The sequence below is a fragment of the Octodon degus genome, unplaced genomic scaffold, assembly GCF_000260255.1.
Source record: "Octodon degus isolate 3935 unplaced genomic scaffold, OctDeg1.0 scaffold00152, whole genome shotgun sequence".
Classification (NCBI taxonomy): Eukaryota; Metazoa; Chordata; class Mammalia; order Rodentia; family Octodontidae; genus Octodon; species Octodon degus.
Genome location: NW_004524728.1, coordinates 198,004 through 216,083, shown reverse-complemented (window position 1 = coordinate 216,083; position 18,080 = coordinate 198,004). Strand labels below are relative to the sequence as shown.

Below are 18,080 nucleotides of genomic sequence, written 5' to 3'. Positions count from 1 at the left end.
CACTTTTGTTGCCTCTACAATAACCTTTGTTCATGAACTTAATTTGTTTTACAGTTTTAGAAAAGATGGCCATGTTTGCATTTATGTGGGAAAGATGATCATGGGGAAGCAAGTTTGTCACTTGCTGTAGAGTTTTTAAAGAAAAACAAAATATTGCCAAACAATTCTGTGTTTATAGAGTAAAGAGTTTGTTGAAAATATGTAAATGTTTTTAGAGAGTATCTGATATTCATTGATGCACTCTTAGTGTGATTATAGCTTTGCCTGTGTCCCACAATTTGATCATCTCAATTAATTCTCTTCCAGTTCTCTGAAAATGAATTACAATACTATTAGTGACACAAAGATAAACCAGGTACAGTAATACCTTGATTCAAAAGCACTTCTTTTCATGAACAATTCAGTTTACTACCAGAACAGTTTTGTAAAATTTTGCTTCCATTCATGAACTCCACATCATTTATATAACAAGTATGACCACAGCCATCTTCCCCAAACAGACATGAATGTGGTCATCTTCCCTTGAATCATGGAACAAATTAAGTTCAGGTACCATTGTATTGACAGCATACAGTAAAAACTAATCAATATTAGGTTTGGCAATATAGCTCAGTGGCACAGTGCGTTCCTGGCAGGCATAAGGTCCTGAGTTTGATTGCCAGTACAAAAAAAGGAATTAATTAAAAGTGACAACTCTACCATCCTGGCAGAAGTGTTCTCAGTTTCTTTGAAAGTAGAGGGGAATGGTTGTTTCTCTTAGATTCCTAACGCTGGGTCATTTTGCAGAACAGTATTTCCACAGGTAGGTTTAGGATAAAGGCATAGTGTTATTGAAAATTTTTGTTTTCAAAGTTGATAAAAGGAATGTGATATACAGTCCTCCTCCCAATATATATATGACTAGGATAAAAAATGAGAATCTGAATTCATTTCCAAAGCAAGGCTGACATTTTTAGTTTTAAGTCTAAGTTTTAAGTTCTCTCTCCATTCCCTGTGGCCCAGTCTTCAAAACAGGCACAGTGTGCTGAGGCCATTTTCCTCTTCTTCCTGCTGCAGTTCAGTGTTTCCCAGTCAAATTCAAGTGAGAAGAGATCAAGAGGATTTCATTTTTCTTAGTTCAGCTCTGAAAGCTTCCAGATAAGAGCATGCATCCATACAGAGCACTAGCAGAGTAACAACACATAATTCTCTTTGGGTGTTGACAGTTGGGGCTCTGACTATTGGCTTTGCCTTTCAATATGAGTCACTTCTCCAGGCCTACTATGGTAAGGATGTTTCATTCAGCCTGGCCCAGCATGAAGGAAGACTTTTTTTTTTTGGTACTGGGGATCAAACTCAGGACCTTGAGCTTGCCCGGCAAGCACTTAAGCCTCTGGGCTGTCTCCCAAGCCCTGGATGCTGACTGTCTTAAGACCAGCTGGTATTGACATATTCAGCCTTGAAACTGGGAGATTAAGTAGACAAATATTCTGTCTCTTGTGCCCCCTAAACAAAAGAAGATGAGGAAGATCTGTGGGAAGTAAGAAATTAGCCTTGTTACGTTTTTTTTTTTTTTTTTTTTTTTTTTACTAGATCCATGTTACTTGTTATGTGAACGGTATTATAACTATGTGTGTGTGCACATTACATCCTTCACATTATGCCTACCTTTCAAACTGCTTTGCTTTAAATGAAAAAGCAGAAGTCTTTGAATTACATGAAGTTTTTGTTTTCTTCCTCAACAACAGTTTTCTGCATGTTTTTTTTTTTTTTTTTCCTTTTTCCCCTAAGATTTTCCTAAAAAGATCCCGTTCTTGGCACCAGTGCCAATAATTGATTTATGTTTCACACTCTGTTCTTTGATTTCTCTTATTTTAGTGGTTATGGTAGCCTAATATTTCCCAACTTTGCTCATTATTTATTGTGTTCAAGTGGTGCTGTCTGTCCATTTTCATTTTTTGAACAGAAGTAGTAACTACCTATCTTGAAAAGCTTATTGGAATTATGGGTTTTGTTAATATCCTCTAAAAACAATTTCAAAAACTTGAGTAGAAATTATAAATGACTTTTTATGTGATTGCATCCCCTAGTGCTTTCAAATAACAATACAATAAAACATATAAAACCACTTGGTCAGAAAGGCTAATCCTGGCTAATACTATCTACTTTTAAATTTAATTGAGTCAGTCTATTTGTTCTTTCAAATTTTGCTTTAGGTTTTAAATTGGGAGTACAATAAATAAATAAATAAATAGGGAGTACACAAATTAAAAAGCATATTATGCTTAACTATGTCTTCAAAAATTATAATACTTATCTAAATTCAGTTGATTTCTAAGAATAGTAACTATGATGAATATAAGGAGTAAGAATATACAGCTACTTATGTCTAACAAAACCATTTTATTTCAGAAATTATTAATAATTATGTAGAATGTGAGCTACAGAGACTAAATCATTAACAGGTAATACCAATGCTGTGTCCTTGGGTCTGTGACTACACAGACATATTACACATACACAGAGTGTCTGTGACTGATTGTGGCTTTACTGAATGGTTATTTTTTATTTTACAATGATAAAAAATGCTGCCAGCCAGAGAGTTCATTGGACTAAAGTGCCTGCTTAGGCCAGTGCCAGACTGGGGGTTCGATCCCATGTGTGCTATGCCAGCCTGCTTCTGGGGTGCACTGAGACAGCGATTGACACTGAACAAAGTGTGCACACCTATAATCCCAGCTCTTTGGAGGCTGAAAACAGGAGGATCAGTACAAGTCCAATCTGTGTAATGAGACCCTGTAGACCCTGTACTAAATACATTAAAAAAGAAACATAAAAAGTGTTAATCATTAAATAGAAGGTACAAGTCCAATGTTTTGAATTTTGAGCTTTTCCTAGGCTGGCCACAAGAACTCTAATCTTTGCTCATGATTCTGGGCCTAGAAGGTCCCATGCAGCCATGCTGCCATGAGAGGAAGATGTGAGCGGTTTGCAAGGCAATGTTGCTGAACAACAGCGTTTCATAGGCATAGTGGATTCAGTGCATTTTTGACTCACAACTGTTTCAATTGAAGATGATTTCATTGGAACATGACCTCATTGTAAGTTGAGGAACATCTGTAGTCAGAGTCTGATTCTTACATTTTATAGGTATAATGTGTACAGCAGTATCTCCTCCATAAAACCTTCGCTACCAAGAATTCAGACTTAGTTCTATTCCCCAATGTACAGTGCAAAAAGGTATATTTCTTCCATAATAACCTGAAAAATTCAGATAGCTGTCTTCAGGAATCTTCCCAGAATCAAAATTTTAAGACTCTTTGGGCTATAATTATACCACTGGTGACAACTGGTCATAAGCCCATGACATGGAATACTTCTACCATTCATGGGTCAACATGAAGCCTGTTACAATCCCTCGCAGCTGCTCTTAAATAGGGTGTGGTGAGTGAGCTATGAAAGTCAAAGATGACAATTACAACCCGACAAGGAAGAGTTTATAGAAGATTTTGCTTAGCCTCTCCTTGGGCCTAGAAGTTTATACAGTGACAAGTCCTTACACACAAAAGGAGTAAGAAGGCCAATTCTGACACACTCTATTATTTGATAATTCATAATTCTAGGAGACAAACTTTTATGCAGAGCCAAGCATTGGGATTCTTGTCTTCTCTATGTATTTGACCTTAAAGACAGTCTAATAAAAAAAAAAAAAAGAACTCACAAAATTGGGTACAGTACCTAAGTGATGGCTGTATAGCCATTTCTGTACTTTTCTTCTTTTAAAGGCTTTGATTTTCAAACAAGTTTTCATCTACTGTAAAACTGAGTCAGTCCCTTTAAAGAAAGTCATTGAGCCTAGAGTGTAACTCAGTGGTAGAGCACATGCCTCGATTGCACTTTAGCCTGGACCTAAAGCATCAGTCAAAACAAAACCTTATCAAAAGAATCTCTGAAATCTTATTCTTTTTCTTATAAAGTCATTGTATCCCTCTTTCTAGGAAGGTTATTTGTTTAATCAGCCACAATGTTTGTCTTTTATTAATTGGGCAGTGTTTCCTGAAGACTTACGTGTGCTGACCCTAAGCTCTAGAGGTACCTAGATAACTAAGATGTGCACTGTGTCTTCTGGTGGTCTATGGTACAGTACATTAACCCCCTAATGACAAAAGCTTCCTTGAAACAGAGGACTACCCAGGGAAGTGCCAAGAGTTTGGAATAGTCCAGCTCTCCCTGAATGGAGTTAGGAGTCTAAGAAACATTTCCACAAAGTATGTTTGAGGGACAAAAACATGTGTGAGGGACAAAAACACCAGACATGGGAAACAAGACTTAGCAAAACTCTCTAGGAAGCAAGTGATAGCAGAAAACGAATGTGTTTCCACCTGGTAAGTCCTCTAGACATGTGATTTTTTTTCTTTTCTTTATTTTTAGGGAAAGGTCTACAAGGTGTTCAGGGTCTCACTACTAGATTGGACTCATAGTGATCCACCTGTTCAGAGCCTCCCAAGAGCTGGGATTACAGGTGTGAACCACCACTCCCAGTCTCAATTGCAGTCTCAGCACACGGGGGGTGGGGGTAGTATGGCAGGCCCAGGGATTGAACCCCTGGTCCCTGTGCCTGCTTACAGGGGTTTTAATCAATCTGCTGAGCTATTTGGCCAGCCCTTAGACGTGTGATTTTTAAGAAGTTCTCAATGTCCTGATAGTAATGAGTCAATTGTATTAGCATGAAATAGAAGAAGAAAATCAAGATGATGCGAGACTTTGTGTGTGTGTGTGTGTGTGTGTGTGTGTGTGTGTTTAGGGAAATAGACAGAGACAGAGACAGGTTTCTTATAAGGAATTGGCTCTCATGCCCATGGAGCTGAATAGTCCCAAGCTCTACAGTTGGCAAGCTAAAGAGTTGGGAGCACTGATTGTGTTGTTCCACTCTGAGAGCTGGCAGGCCCAAGACTAGAGAATTGCCAGTGATTCAACTGAATCCAAAGTCAGAAAACACTGATGTCCCAGCTCAGCAGCCAGGCAGGAGAAATCCAGGTCTTCAGATGAGGCCCTTATACTTCAGAAGGGACATCTGCTTTATTCACTTGACCAGTTTAAATGATAATCTTATCTAAAACAATCTCCTGGTATCACTGAGAATGACATTTAACCAAATACCTGGGCAATACATGGCCCAAGCTTGTTGATATATAAAATTAACTATTATCATAATTGCCTCAGTCTTTTAAGCATCCAGTGACATTTTGCCACACTAATTACTAAGTAGGAGGCTTTCTTTGACTCTTGTTTATATGTTTTTCTGGTTTTGAACATCTCACAGTACCAGACAAATTCCCAGCAAGGTTAAGGGGACCCTTACCTGAAATATCTAGAATCATGAGTGTTTTAGTTTTGTATTTTTTTTTCAGATTTTGGAATGCTGTTGTATATATAATGAGATATCTTGGGGCTGGGGTCCAAGTCTACATAATGAATCCTTTCATGTTTATATATTTACCTGGTACATATATCCTGGAGATAATTTTAAAACATTTTTGTGTACCTGCATAATGACTGCTGCCCATCATATGAAATCATGTTGGTGATAAAAAAGATTTGGATTTTAAAGTATTTTAAAATTTGGATATTCAAATTGGGGCAGGTCAACATGCACTACCATCACTTCTCTGTGACCATTTATTAGCACTATTTTCAGAGTTGATAATTATCTCATCATTAAGACAAAGGGCCAGTCTGCATGGGTTTGAAGCCAAGCTATGCTCACAAGCTCTGTAACTTTGAGCAGCTGGTTTACCTTCTCTGTGCCTTTTTATTTTCATTTGTAAAATAGATGTAATGATAATTCCAAACTCACTTGTTCTAAAGATTAAATGCGTTAATAAAAATAGAGGTAGCATGTAGCATTGTAGTAAAAATACAACATTTACAGCCACATACCTTTTATAGTAAAATGCTATTTCAGCCCACTCAGTATTTCTCAAGTATCAGTACTCAGGAAAAAGCCCTCAGCCAAGCAGTAACATGAATGTACTCAATTAGCCTACACTTTGGATAAACTAAAACTAAAACTTCAAAGCCTTAGTTGGCTTGAGAATGACACCAGATTTAGAAAATGAGTTAGAGAAAATGAAACAGAAAGTAACACATTTATAGAATATGCACAGGCAGTGGAGTAGTTGATTCACTTCACTACTTCTGTTCAGTTTAGTTTGTTATAGTCTCAGAACTTGCCCATATTTTAAATAGTTCTCTGGCATCTTGACATTAAAAACATTTGCAAACAAACTAGTATACTCCAAGAGTGAGTGAAGATGGAGAAATGCTTGATGGTACTCCTTGTTGGTTGGGAGTTGTGAAGAATAACATCCACATATTGAGGACAGATTGTCTTGGGGTTGAAGCACTCCTCATCAATGGGCTAGAACCCCGGGGTCAGTCACTGGGACTATAGACTCATGAGTCCATCAGCATAATTCCCAGCTCCTGAATTCTAGTTATGGTATTTCTGATTTGCATTAACAACCACATCATTCAATAAGTGAGTTTCTCTTGATTAGACAATTTGCACATTTATATATGAATAAGTCTTTTGTCATTTCAGTTTAATCTAAAAAATGTCTCCATGTCTTTTGGAGCTCTTTACTTTTACAGCTACGCTTATTTAAGGCCCTCACTGCTGCTGACCACAGCGTAGCAGTCTTCATAGATTTTGAGTGTATTTACTTAAGCTGACAGGTGATGGGATGTTATGTCTGTAACACACTGGTTTTTATCTAAAACTATTTTTCTGTTGCTGTATTGGAGATTTATAAGATTTATTCATATTACTGTATGTTTGTACCTCCATGGATAACTGTTCTGTTTTAAAAACTATTTTTCAGTCAGGCACTCTGGTACACACCTGTAATCCTAGTACTTTGGGAGGATGAGACTACAAATTTGAGTCCTGCCTAGGCAATTTAAGGAGAACCTAACTTAAAATAAAAATAAAAATTTCTGAGAATCTAGCTTATTGCGGAGACTCTAGGTTCAGTCCTCAGTGTAGAAAAAGAAAAGGAAAAAACTGATTTTTTAAGCTTTCAGTTTCTCATGTTTGAAAAGTTATTGAACATATGTTCAGGCCCAGCCTTTTATCCATTTACTTATTACCTTGGAAAAAATTCTTCCTATAACTGCAGAAGAATGCTTTGCCCATTTATCATGTGACTAAAGATAAGGGAGGATTAAATCTGAATGGAGTGATTACTGCTTTCAAAAGCTGAAATTGTAAAAGTATTTTGCTGCTGTTATTGTTGTGGCTTGTACAATTTGATGGTGTCCTGCAATTGGGCTGCCTCTGTGAATTTTCTCCTTCCCTCCTCTTCCTAACTTGCAAATTTGCAGGTGAATTTCTATGCATTTGTAATACTTACAATAATTCAGTGTCTTTGAAATTTTTCAAAAAGGAAAACTTAATCATTGCACCTGTGTTCATTATTGTTATTTATTGTTATTTTTGTATCCACTCTTAGGCATGGCTAGAGTGGCAATGTGCTCTTTTCAAATATTACCATAAAGATTTTTAATCCAAAAACTTTTATGATGTGGTGCATTTCAGTCTATTATAAAAGCTGTATTTCTTTTCTGAGAGCTATACTCAGAATGCACTGAGCTGTGCCTCCTTGTATTTTCCATTTTTCTTTTCTTTCAGAAATGGTGCCATTCATTTAATACTTCATTACAACTGAACTGCAATATGTATACATGGCGTGCAAAATGAGCCATTTTGTTTTAAAACAGATTGCAGATGAAAGGAAACCATTCATTTCTTGCTTGCTTGCTGTAATTACTAGAGCTCTAATTACTCCAAATCACTGACATCCCAGGTCAGGAAGAATGACAACAGAAACATCAAAGGAAAGATGTGGCTCGCTTGCTATGACAGATTTTTCATCTTCTCAGCCACAGTGTATTTTATGGCTACCGTTTTCCAGTTTGATGGAAAAGACAGAAAGAAAATAAAAAGAAAAGAAAAAACACAGTCAAGATTGCTAAATGTTTACTATTATTTCATTCACAGTTTGACGGTGAGAACATGTACATGAGCATGACAGAGCCGAGCCAGGACTATGTGCCAGCCAGCCAGGTGGGTTAATTAATCTTCTCTGCCTTGTTTCAAATTGTAATTAAACAAATTCAAAGAGTTGCATTGCAAATGAGTAGCACTATCAGTAACTGCCGCAATCAGGAATAATCATAATTTATAAACAAAGCATTTAAGACTTGTTTCCAGTTAATGAGATGGAGCTGATAAAATACCAGAGTTGGCATTTGTTGAAAGCTACTACCTTGTTTCCTCCCCAGAACGGCAAGCAGCTGTTTTGCCAGCATGATCTTTCCTAAACAGTTGTTTTACCTTTAGGAAATAAAATCTTTACAGGTGCAGGTTATTTGTGCTTCTGATTGTAGACGAGTTAATCATTATAAGGTACACATGTCACAAATAGCTTTAATTATCAACTGTTAGGGCTGCTTTCAACAAGATGTTTTGTTCCCCGCCACTGTCACACGGATGGTGTGCCCTGGAAGGCTGTTTTGAGGATCTTCTTGGGGGAGATTGGTGGGGGGAGTAGTTTTCTAGCCCCAAAGAGATACAGATTAAAGCCCTTCAAGGGCACCTTTGTATCCATTTCCCTGGAAATGTTTGACAAGGTATTTAATCATGAGAAGTGACAACAAAAGTGCAATGAGAATAGAAACGGTTACATTTATAAAAGTAAATGCTTGCCTAGCCTTTTTATGTACTTAAGACCAGGTCCTTTAATCCAGAGAGGGCATTTAAAACAAAATTATGACTACCCTGGGGTACCAGTAAAACATAAAATATAAGAACATTGTAAGCAAAAATAAATAAGTGAATAAATGAGAGTGAAGAGTTCACAGGAGAATTTTGTGGGCACAATTTGTTGTTGTTGTTCTTGTTTTGTTTTCTTTCTTGTAGTACTGGGGATTGAACTCAGGGCCTTTTGCATGGTAGGCAAGCACTCTACCACTGAGCCACATACCCAGCCTGTTTATTTCTAAAACAATCAAATCACAGTGCCTTGGAACTTCACTTATCAGTCACGATAGGGTGTACTCTAACGGAGTTTTCAGTACCATTTAATTTGTCCAGATAGATTTGATAACTGGAAGTAAGGGGAGGGAGGGGAGTGGTAAACTATTATTTTCTTAATGGTGACTGTCAAGGAATTAAATATAATAAATATGTGAGGGTACATTCCAAGAGCAAAATGTCTGGTTCTTAACTCAAAACAGGCAGACCTGCATCCATGAATTTGGCATTTATTTAGAAGTCATTATGATTACAGCCTTCTCTGGCAGACATCCTGGACACTACAGTCCACATTATTCTGTGGAAAAGGTCATCACTAAGTTCAAAGATCCTGACTGTATTTCTTTCCATTCAATTGAGTTGATCTGTCTCAGAATATCCTTGGAAGACCAGTCTTTGCATTCAGAATTCATACTTAACTAAATTCATTCATCTAAGTAGCCACCAAAATCCATAGGTAGTTCTGAATATAACTGATTAAAAAATGAAAAATGTTACTATTAATTTTCTTCTAGCCATCAATCCCAAAACTGTACTGACAAGTTTAGTATTACTATTAGATTAAAGCAAGCCAGTACCATCTCTTTGGTGCCTTGAGGGTTTTAAAGTGTAAGGGCTAATTGAATTTGTTTGAAACAGTAGAAACACAAACTCAGTAAATGATTATCGTTAAAAAGCAGCTGCTCCCTTTCAGAGAATCATTATGTCCTTCTAAGAGTTTTGGAAAAAGGATTGAAAATTCAGAACATATACATCTTACCAAGTCAGCTCCTTAGGTTTCTAAATTCAAATACAATGGATGATAATATTAAGCCCTTACTGAAATCAAACAATGGACATTATTTTTCTCAGTATTTTGATCAAGAGTTACTAAGCATGTTGCAAATACCAATGATAATTTATGTAGAAGGAATAAAGAGCTCCAAATACTTTGGTGATCTTTAAAGATATTGCAGGTTTGTGAGCCAAAAGCAAACTGTTTTCTTTTTAAATAATGCAGCATATGTAGTTGAAAAGTTTTTCAGAATGAACTATTTTAAAAATTAGTGTAATATAAGATGGTGCATGCCCTGGAGGAGAATGAACTTCACAAATTATGAAAGTTGAGTGGTCCTTGCTAAATTTTACACTTAACATTTCATTTGTTTATATAATATAGTATGTTCAAAAACTCATTACCTGGTATTGTTTTAGAGAATTTTAATCAATTTATCCCTGTAGGCAGCCATAAATAAGATTTTAGTCATAGCACAAGGGAAAATGTAGTTTTGTTCCTTTTTCCTATGTAACATCAAACATCTGCATAGTTTAGTAATCCAAGATAACTTGTCTCATAACGTCATTCAACAATTATAATTCCTGTTCAATGTTCAAATCAGTCTATGCTTTGGGAATTATAGACCAAGTTGCTAAGTAGCAGCATATGGTATACTACTGTTCCTGCGATGTTGCTGCAAGCATCTAGCATAATTCTAAACTTGAAATGATTTTTATAGAAATCCAATGCTGGAACTGCTCCAGAAATGAAAATACACTGTAAAAATTAATGATATTCTCTTAGACAGTCTCATAGGGCTTTTTGGCTCTGTTTACTGCATACATTCTATACCTTTTAAGCTAGCGTATACAAGCCTTCAATTATTTTGCATATAACTTGGTAATTGATAGGCAGCTTTAAAATGGAATATATCTTCCTATAATAAGACTGACAAGTATGTAATAAAAACATTTCTGCTGCACTCTGGTGCCTTTCTTGGAATATTGACTATTTTCTCCTGTGATAACTGTAATTGTGCTGGTCACTCAGTATTTTAAATAAAACACCATTTAACATATTTTTTTACTCTGGACAGCAGTTGCAGGACTTTCTGGTGCATTTCCCAGGTCTGTTTAAAGAGACCATGTTGCTTTCTATTCATGAACTTGTAGGATGTTTCCTGTGTCATTTATGGGGCATTGTGCATGGGCTGAGAATAGGAAAGCCAGAAGAGAAGAGGGCGCTACTCTCATCCACACCCCATGATGCCACCTTATTCCATTTTAACTTGTCGTGTTTAAGATGACAATATGGAGACTAAAAACATACAAAAAATCAAACACTAAATGAACAAGTTTAGCGCACCAATGTCCAGCAGAAGACTAATGTTACTAATGTATCTGCTAAGTGAGTAGACTTTGGCTGTTCTTGCTGCAGACACACCAAAAGTGGTTACTACATGATATTATTAGCATGTTAATTTGCTGCACTCATGTAATTCTTTTCCTATTTATATTATTTCATAATATCTGGTTTTATGTCTTGAATATATACAGCAAAATTATTTTTAAAATATATAACACTAATGTGCCAGAGTATATGACAAGCCTGAGGGAAACTGAGCTTCCCACCTGAGCTGGATTCCCACCAAAAGTACCATAGTCCTCTCACATACACGTGCTTAGGGACCCCTCGCTCCCTACACAATTAAAGCCTTTTTCTCTAAATCTTGGAATTATACTACCCTCTATAATCTGTATATGTGACTCTGCCCAGGATATTAATGTCTATCTGGATTAAATGCATCAAAGGAACCAGAAGAGAGGTTGGTTCTGTTCATTGGAACTTTCTATAGCACAAAGAATATTTAAGATTTACTTCTGTATATACACTGTTTCTTTCACTTTTTCTTTCTTTTTCTAATGCAATTTACAGAACATTGCCTTTTTCCTCTGTTCATACTTTTCTTTTCTCTTTTTTTTTTTTTTTTACTTTCCACTCACATGTGCTCTGTTTTGCACAGGTTTCTAGACATAGGAACTCTGCTTTCTGGCTGCCTGCTTTGGGGCATCCCTGCCTCAGAGTACAGGGAAGGAATGGTTTTTTAGGTACAAGAAATAATCCCTCAATGGGGAAATGAGAAGATTTCTAGTGTCAGGTGATAGAGAAGTTTAGGTTATTAGATTGAACTAGGTTTTTCAATAAGTCACTTCCTCCCTGAACTTGGCCTTCACTGTGCTAAACTATTTCTTCTGTTTTGTTTTGTTTTTTTCCACTCCCCTCACTGCTTGGTTGCTGAATTCCTTCTTACCTTTATGCTTTCTCTTCTTCCTTCCTCTTTTAGCTTGGTGAATTTTTTAGCCTTTTAAGTTTGAAAGATTAACAGATTTACTTGTTAATTCTGAGCATTGTGGTAAATACTATTCAAATTTCTGACCTAAGACCACATTTTAGGTTACTCTCAGCTTGCTATCAGTTTTTTTTTCTGCTTTTCCCCACCTCCAACCTCTACTGGAGTGCTGACTCTTATACAGTTCCTCAAATCTCAAGGTTAAAAATAACATTGATAAAGGCTATGGTATGGATGAATGCCTCGAACAAAGGTCCATGTGCTGGTGGCTGGCTCCACAGGATGGGACTACTTAAAGGTATGGATCCTTTAGGAAGTGGGACCTAGTCCAGGTCCTTAGGTGACAGGGCATGTGTCCCTGCAGAGGGCTGAGGGAACTTGCCCCCTTGCCCTCTTTTCATTCTTGCCTATGAGGTGAGCAGTTTGTTCTGCCATGTGCTCCCAACTTTTGCCATAGGAATGTTCAAGAGGTGAAAAGCAGTTGTTCTATTTAATCAGGGTTTAGAACCTCTAAATCCATGAACCAAGATAAACTTTTTCTATGTTAGTGATCTCAATTGTTTTTTTGATAGTAATAGGATGCTAACATAATAAACTATGATACTATTTTTGTTTTTGTGGAATCTTGCAAGTAAAATTTAACATACATTTCCCACAGTACATTTTCAAAAAGTTGACATATATATATATATATATATATATATATAACCTATATCTATATACTCATCTATATCTATATATCTATCTGCATCTGCATCTGTATCTATATCTATATCTATATCTATATCCATATCCATATCTATCTATCTGGTAAAGCTCTCTCAAGTTTGTTTCAATTCAACTAAACTCCTGTTCCTAAAAACAGCTAAGATTAAGCACATCAGTTCATTAAACTGTAGTTCTTCATCTTCAGCCTACTTCATGCCCTAAATTTGTTTTACATATATTTGCCTTCAATGACAAGTGTTCACACCACCTACCACATCACACAAGCTGGAGACATGGGGATTCACCCTTATCTCTCAAATTAGTTAACCCAAGATAGAATTGATTGTACATTTGTACAAAACTTTTGAATTTGCCCCCTCCCTTTTCCATCTATACAATTACTGCCTTCATTCTGGGCTTCATGGTTTCTCATGAACTCATTTCACCTTATCCTTCCCACCTTTCCACTCAGCTAATGGTGCTGAATGGTACCCAGTGCAAAGCCTTGCCTTTGTCCATGCATGTGAGTGTGAAGATGCCTGTTTGTCCCTCTGTAGCAGGTGGTACACTAGAATCCACAAAGACATCCTTATTTTTACCACCTGATTGTGAACACCTGAAGGTGGATCTTCTATTGTTTCTTTCTGGGTCTCCTATGCCTAAACTAGTATGTGACACATCAGAGTTATAGACCTTTATTTGTGGGAAAGATAAGTAAATGAATTAAACTATTTTGCATTAATTCCCATGTCTTCTAATTGCAGTGACACTTGGCCCTGCATCACAGACATTTAGCAAATGTAGAACTCACTGGTTGACAGCCATAGCACCCCTTGCTTGGAGTGTCAGTGACTTTTCATACAGTAATCTAAGGCCATAGCACTTCTCCTGAAAGAATCGTTTCAAGGATGAGAGTTGGAGTTTATCTGGTAATAAACTAGAAAACAAAAAGTAATTAATGTTGTAAGAGTCACATATTTTTAAATTATAATTATCAATGTAATGACTGCAGAACTATTGGGGCTCTCCAGATGCTCTTATACAGTTTTCTCTCAAATTTACCATTAAAATTGTTTTAAAATTTGAAAACATACCACTAACTTTGTTTTGTAATTATGTTTTTCTAATGAGAAAATTCTCCAAGTCACCATGTGAAATATGATACAAAGAGCCTAGAAATTGTAGTATATTAAAAATATTTTTTGGAAAAAACCTCTAAAATGGACCATAAAATTTCTATGACATAAATTTGAACTATAAATTAGGCCAATTACTTTTAGATTGATTCCCTTTGGAGAAATTTCAAAAGTAAAGTAACTTGACTTTTGACCGTTAGCTTGATAAATGATAAAGCTGCTATGCTTTGAGTAATCTGGTTAGTTCAACAAAGTCTGGCATCTTAACAAGACCAGACTAGTTACTTAAACCAGTCTTCAGTGTAACATTCAAATGATTACTCTGTACAGTCCCAGAGGTATTCATTACAGACAAAATTGCTCTTGTTGCCTTGCACACGAGCTGAGTTTTCAATGGGAAATGAAAGGATGCCTGGAAAAATAGGCCACCTAATTACGTTAAACTATTCTAGCATTTGGCTTGACATCTTCATTACTCAAAATTAAAAAGGTGCTTCACTTGAACACACAAGTTACTATTGTTTATGTTGTTTTCTTCCTAAATTAGCTTCTTACATGGAAGTCTGTTTTTCAGCATTATATCTTGAAACAGCTCACAAACTTCTTGCAGCTTATAAAAATGTCTTAATAGCTGTGTGAATATGGCACAGAGGCACCATACAAATATATATTTGGGCTCATGATCATTAAACACACGTGAACCCTTCTGCATATTTTCTTGATCATTATATACTGGTGTGGCTAAACTTTGATTCCCTGCCTTTCCAATCTTTATTTTTATTATTTTAGTTCATTATTGACTCTGTTAATGGTAAATGACCATCCACATAAAAACTATGTAAATGCAAATAGACCATAGAATTTAAACTGAAATTCATTTGTCCAATAGACATGTTTTATACCAACCTCACCAGCAGAGCTATTTTAGGAACATTTTAAAACATAAACACATGTACAGCTCACCATCTACTGATTGCCAGTTTCTACTCATTGACTCTAATGAGGCTGTTGACAGGTTAAATGTTGTGTATCATATACATTTCCAAGCCATGGGATTTGTGAATATAAGACTCATTTTTTATATCAGTAAAATGAATGTTTGTTGCCTGTTACAGTTGGGAATTTTACTACTATTATCTAATAGTATTTTTTAAGCATTAGAGGGAAGAATTTCAATGATAAAAATTATGAAAAGATCTGAATAAAAATAGCATTTGTGGTGAAAACAAATTCTGGAAATGTCAGGCTCCATTTGGAGCATGGCTAATTCGGTGGAAAAATGTCAATAAAGTAGACAAAAGGAAGAAGCTGCAGTTGGAGTACATAGCCTAATGGCTATGTGGTGGCACTTGATGCATTTTGACAAATGCTCTCTCACAATTATATTTTGATAACTTTTTTCTGTTAGCCTGTGAACAACTGTGAAAAACTGAATATTCTTTTCTGGTAATATTTGCAAGTACAACATGATATATAAATTTTTTTTCTGGCACTTATAATAAACCTGTTGCTAAAGCATACCCAAAACATAAGTATGACATTTCAAGACTAGTAATATGCTCAATGATGCTCCCTATCTGTATTGATTCTTTTTCCAAGGCACTTAAAGACTATTCTAAACAAACACTAAAATTTTTAATATGTGTATATATCAAGAAGGATCAATTTTGCCCATGTTTTAGCATAAGAACAGCAAGGCTTAGAAAAACTAAATGTTTTCATTCACTTCTGTCCCTTCTAAAATTTTCTTCTTCATAGCTTCACCTGCATACCAAACACCTTTTAAAAGTGTCATGTTTCTCTGTAGTTTCATTTGCTCACTTTGGAAGCAAACCTATCTAGACTTCCCTGAAACATGAAGAAGGTTTCAAGTTAATTTTTAATCTGTATTTGTATTTTTTTCTTTTGTGTTCTTTATCAACTACATTATTTCAGGGTTTGAATGTAGAATATTTAACTGTAACCCTAATGATTTGAAATTAAGCAGTGGCTATTTTGGAAAATCTTTTCTACATCTCCGTTGCTATTTATCTGTTATGGTAATTGATCCTGTTCTACCTAAGCCAAACAAGAGATTTAGGAGACACTGCATGAGATTATTCAGGCAGGATATTCAAACAGATTGTTACCATTATTTAAACAGAATCGTCTTGTTTAAACATCATAGGAGCTCTGGTGGTCATGATTTGAAGACCAACCGTGAACACCATCCAGGATTCCCCCAGCATTTCAGAAGGAAGCCATTCTTCAAGTAGAGCTAAGTGAGGCTTCCAGGTTACTTTCTGAAGTCACATAGCAGAGTGGCCTTAGAAGAAGTGCGAGTAGAGGGAAGCAATAGGATTGCAAGATGGAGCATGCCCAATACTCTGTACAAGTTGCTCTCAGGGAATCCTTGACTCTTCTTGGGTACTGAACCACTAATCTCTAAAGCCAGACCCTGTGTTCTCTCACATGGCTACTCTCTCTCTCTGTGAGAGTAGCTTATTGTGTAAATAGCTGTTCAAAATGTATCTAGGGACACAGTGGCAAAATGGAGTTCCTACTCAGCCACCATCTTGTTCTACCCACCAGCTGTATGTGCTCTGACTTAAGTTCAAAATGATGGCTTTTCTAGTAAGAAGTTTCTGTTAGGGTGAAAGTTTAGGTTAGCATGCTTTTAAGCCCAGTACTATGAATAAATTAGATTCCTAATAATAATAATAGCTATCAGTTGTGAGCTGTCTTGGTTATTTTTCTGTCATTGCTGGGGCAAAATATCTGACACCCAAAATTAAAGAAGGAAAGGTTTATTTAGCTCACAGTTTGTGGAGGTTTTATTTTATACTAGTTGGCTCCAAGGCAGGGTGGCACATGGCAGTGGAAAATAGCAAAAGCAGCAAGAGAAAAAAGGAGGAGGGGCAGAGAACAAGCTTCTTTCCTTCCTTTATATTGTATTCAGTGTGGTTGTGACTCTCACAACCATAATCCCAGCACTGAACCATGATTCAATCAAAAATATTGGAAGCCTACACTCATGACTACATGACGCTTTGGGAGAACATCTAGACAAAAGCCATAACAGCTACCTATTTCTGGGATGAACTAAGCAAAGAGTTTGCATACAATGATTCACTTAATTATTAAGACAATCTGTCTTATCTTAAGACAGATTGAGTGATTTAGGAAACATCAATAAGATAGAAAATTTTCATGATGAGGATTCTACCTTTGGTAAGTCTAGGGCCAAATCAGTCTTATTTAGCAAGGATTAGTGTTATGCTAGAATTTTTAAGATCAAAATGTTGACATGCTACTTTCAATTTCTTTCCATATTAAAATAAACACAATGTGTTACACATGTTGCAGTATTTGAAAAATTTAGGTTCGACCAAATGAAACAATGGATATTTTAACATTTTTATGCTGTAAAAAATCAGCACTGTTCATATATGAAAACTATGCAATCAAAAGGTTTAATTTACTATACCTTGATTCATTTATTCAGAGTCGTGATCCTTCCCTCCTCCTCTTCACTGGATTTTTCTGTGTTTATTGCAATGCTTGCCATCTACTTTGGTGATGAGAAAACCAAAGAACAAAGTACCTAATGATTTGCCTGTATTTACAGAACTTATTGAATAGATGGGAAACCTATGGCAACTTTTCATATATTTTAAACATTTCAGGGGGCCTGCCCCTTAGCTCAGTTCTTTAAGTGGTGGCTTCAACAAAGCAGTTAGGCTCAGGCTGCTGTGGTTCGATCCCCAAACTCAAGCCAGCCAAACCTGCCCTGAAGGCATTCGGAGCAAAAAAAAAATCCTTAAACATTTCATAATTGAATAAAATTCATTAGGTTTTAATATTTATTTATAAATACAGGCAATCTTTAAACTTTAATATATATCCACCTTTTAGAAAAATGTGTTAAATTTATTTTCTTGAGCACCCTATGATTCTACTTTTGCATAAATATGGAACTCTATGGAGAGAAAACACTCTCTCAGGCTTTCACAGAGAGCACATTGGCCAAGCAATGGCCGTGACTCATCCACATGGCTGCACTGACAAAGGTTC

General features: G+C 36.2%; 1 protein-coding gene across 1 annotated transcript in view; it reads left to right on the top strand.

Annotated features, from left to right (window-relative positions):
* The window catches only part of Tox (thymocyte selection associated high mobility group box), a 356,660-nt gene that overhangs the window by 153,117 nt on the left and 185,463 nt on the right, over positions 1-18,080 (top strand). Inside the window, exon 2 of the mRNA XM_004642364.1 lies at positions 8,042-8,107. Within this exon, the coding sequence (XP_004642421.1) occupies positions 8,042-8,107 (66 nt within the window). The remainder of the gene's footprint in view (positions 1-8,041; positions 8,108-18,080) is intronic.